Source organism: Vanessa atalanta, chromosome 23 (genome assembly GCF_905147765.1).
Source record: "Vanessa atalanta chromosome 23, ilVanAtal1.2, whole genome shotgun sequence".
Classification (NCBI taxonomy): Eukaryota; Metazoa; Arthropoda; class Insecta; order Lepidoptera; family Nymphalidae; genus Vanessa; species Vanessa atalanta.
This window is the reverse complement of record NC_061893.1, coordinates 9,615,497-9,619,033: the sequence shown is the minus strand read 5'-3', so window position 1 is coordinate 9,619,033 and position 3,537 is coordinate 9,615,497. Positions and strand designations below refer to the sequence as shown.

Genomic DNA, 3,537 nt, shown 5'->3' with positions numbered 1-3,537 from the left:
TTGAAGGGGAATCCATCGGCCGACCTTCCTTCGGCAACAGGACCAACTTTCCTTCCTTCCAAGGCTTCGGAAACTGCCCGCTGCACAGGCACTCGTCGAACAGCTCCCGAAGCCTTGCACCCAGGAATTCCAGGGCGTCGCACAGAACACGCCCTGGAACCCCGTCCGGACCCGGCGCCGTGTTCTTGGCCCTCAAGCGGCCGAGGGCCATCTCCATCTCCCGCTCCGTGATCAGTGGTGGAGCCACTGCGTCTTCGATCACGGAGCGGGGGGCCATCTGCGGAGGGACATGCTCGCCTGGATGGGGAAAGAGTTCCCCGACCAGGCGCAGGAGGAGTTCCGGCGGCAGCGTCTCAGTGACGGGGGCGCCTTGGGTGCGGAACTTTCCGCGTACGCCGCGGTACGGGCGCCCCCACGGGTCTCGATTGAGACCCGCCAGAAGCTCCTCCCTGGCCTTCTCCTTGGCCTTGCTTATCGCCAGCTGCAGATCTTTTTTCAACTGGCGATAAGCGTCCAACATCTGTCCCTCCAGGTCCGTGTCGAGGCCGTTGCGCCTTCGACAGCGGACGTAGGCCCTCCGCGCCCGGCAGCACGTCGCCCGAAGGTCGGCGATTTCGGGCGACCACCAATAGACGTGCCGGCGCGGAACCCTGCGCCGGGTCCGAGGCATGGCCGCATCGCAGACCTCCTTGAGCGAACTGCGCATGCGGCCCGCCAGCTCCTCTGCGCTGGCGCCCTCCGTCCTCCCCGCGGAACCCCACCGCTGCACGATGGCGGCCTCCTTGACCAGCTCTCGATCGACCTGGCCGAGAGACCACCTCGGCAGCGTAGTCGGCACCCTCTGGGGTTCCGCCGGCCTGCGAGAGGTGAAGATCTCGAATCGGATGTACCGGTGATCCGATAGAGTCTCCACCTCCTCCTCCACTCTCCAGTCGACCACTCTGCGTGCAACGACAGGGGTGGCGAACGAAACGTCCACCACGGAACCCCCCTGATGTCGCACGCAGGTGTGAACCTGCCCCCTGTTGAGAAGGGACAGGTCGGAGAGCAGGGCCCACACCTGGACGGCCCTCCCTCGCGGATTCGTGGCGGGGTTGCCCCAGGCACGCGACTTTGCGTTTAAGTCGCCGAGAACCAGTATCGGTTTCGGCGACTGCCTGGCCACCGCAGCTCTGAGTAAGCCGAGATAAGTCTCGAACTCAGCCAGGCTGCGGTTAGGGGAGAAGTACGTACCGACGACGACGTACTCCCCCCACCCCACCACTACGTATCCCGAGCCCCTCTCGATGAGTGAGAGGGGGGGGCCCGTTCCGCTCCTCGTGAGAACCGCCACGGTGTCGTCCGAGTCCCCCAGCCAGTGAGGTAGGGGAGGGACGAAGTAGGGCTCGCAGGCCACCGCCAGGTCTACCTGCCACTCCGCCATGGACTGCAGCAGAAGGTCCTGCGCTCCGGCGGAGTGGTTCACGTTCGATTGTAGGAAGCTCAGGTGTGCTGGCATACTTGATTCTTCTGAGCTTCCTCCGTAGCCTGGCGGCTTTCCTCGCGCGGGGCGGTCCTGGTTCCTTGGACCGCTTTACCCTTCGTGATGGGGGGGTTGCAATCCCTGGCCCCCATCAGGTGCCCAGAAGGCTTGCCGGCCTCCGCGCAGACCGCGCAGCGCATCTTGGCCGTGCATTCCGCCGACTTGTGGCCGTCCGAGCCACAGCGGTAGCACAGGCCTCCCCTCTCCGCCTTCGACGGGCAGAGCGCCCGTGTATGGCCCAGGCCCATACACTTGTAGCAGCGCATAGGGCGCTGCTCCACGACGGCCACCTTGGCCGAGCTCCACCCGACGAGGAGGCGACCGGCAGCGGCCAGCTTCTTCGCTGCCGTGAGGGGGCAGGTGACGCGGACCATCCCCATATAGCCGGGTCCGCGCTGCATCACTCCGCACTTCACCGCCTCGGAGGAGCAGTCACCGGCGCGCGCGATCGCCGCGGCCAGTTTCTCCAAGGTGACGGAGTCGTCGAGCCCCGTCACCTTCAGGTCGGCCTTCTTCACTGGCTGTGCGACATTGGCGACCCCGTCGAGCACGGTGCGGAGCTTCTCAGCCAGCTTCCCTGCCTGCTCCGCTTGGGCCCTCGGTATCTCGAGTACCCTGGCCCCTGTCGCAGTCCGTCTCACTTTCAGGCCGCCGCAAATGCCGAGGTCTTGGAGCTTCACTCCTTGCTCCGCCCTCTCAAGGACCTGAGCGTAAGTGACGCCCTTTTCCTCAGCCGCCGGCTGCAGCGTGAGCACGATGGCAGCCGTGCGCGGAGTGGCCAACTTCGGCTTGGCCACCTGAGGCGTCTTCGGCGGCGCCTTTGCGGCCGTAGCGTCGGCGGAAGGGGTGGTCTTGCTCCCCTTCCTGCCCTTCTTCACCACCGTGGACCAGGACGTTTCCTTGTTCGGTGGTGTCTGGGACGTCGCCGGTGCAACCGGGGCGCTTACCGTCGCACATGGAGGGCCTGCGGTCGGCGATTGTGCCACTGGTGGGGCCGTTTTCCTGGCCTTATTCGGAATCGCCGGCTGACGGGCCGCCGACGCGTGAGACGGCGTCACCTCTTGCGGTTTATCTGCCGCGGAGGGAGGTCGCTGCATCCTCGCAGGGAGGCGCTCCTCCAGGCCCGCCAATTGGTCCTTCATCGCCGCGCCGATCGACCTGACGATGAAGTCCTTGAGCTCCTCCATCGAAGGAGCGCCTCGCGGGGTGTTGGCCGCCTCGGTCGCCGCTGCCACCGTGGTACGCATCTCCGCGTACTCACGGCGGTGGGCCTTTAGCTCCGCCTTGAGGTTTTCAACCTCCCTGTGCAGGCGGTTGTTGTCCGCCCGGAGCCTCCTGCTCTCCTCGGCCTCCGTCCGAGAGGCGAGGGCCTCGACCACACCCTCCAGAGAGGTCGCTGCGTCTTTTAGCTTTTTAATAAATCCTCCTTTTAAGTTGGAGGATTTAAGAGCGACCTCTCGTATCTGGGCCGCATTTCGGCCAGCCTCCGCGCGGAGCTCCTCGGCGCTTAAGTCGGCTGGGTCTGCGATGTTTATTGCGGGGGTCGGCTCGTTGACCACCGGCGCCGCAGCCGGCGCCTTTTTAAAGGCTCGGCTGCGCAGGGTACGCTCGAAGGCGAGCTCCCTGTCTTCCTCCTCTTTCTTTTTTAGTTCAGCCCTAGCTTGGCTGAGCCCGTTCTTTGAGTTGCCGCGGCGGTCGGCAGTGAGTCTCGCCGAGTCGGAGTCCGAGTCGGAATCGTCATGGTCGACGAACCGGACCGAGGCGTCCGACGCTGTCTCCATATCGGAGTCCATAAAATTGCCTGAGGCTGCAGATTAAAGCGGCGTCCCGCAGGAAGTACTTGGGCCAGGGTGGCTCTAAGGCATCATTATTGATCCTCAGAGCCCGGGCTATCGGATAAGCCGATAAAAAATTTTTTGTTGATTTTTACCCTCCCTGTTCTATATATATATTACAGGGCGGGTGGGAGGGCACAATTTTTCGGTTTTCGACCGATAACTCTCGAACGGATAGGC

At 64.1% G+C, this 3,537-nt stretch overlaps 1 protein-coding gene across 1 annotated transcript; it reads right to left on the bottom strand.

Annotated features, from left to right (window-relative positions):
* Positions 1-1,812: 1,812 nt before the first annotated feature.
* On the bottom strand, positions 1,813-3,303 carry LOC125072994 (translation initiation factor IF-2-like; the record flags this gene model as incomplete). The annotated part of the gene is made up of 1 exon (XM_047683633.1): positions 1,813-3,303. A coding segment is annotated over exon 1 (1,491 nt), but the record flags the coding sequence as incomplete, so codon positions are not given.
* Between the last annotated feature and the right edge of the window lie 234 nt (positions 3,304-3,537).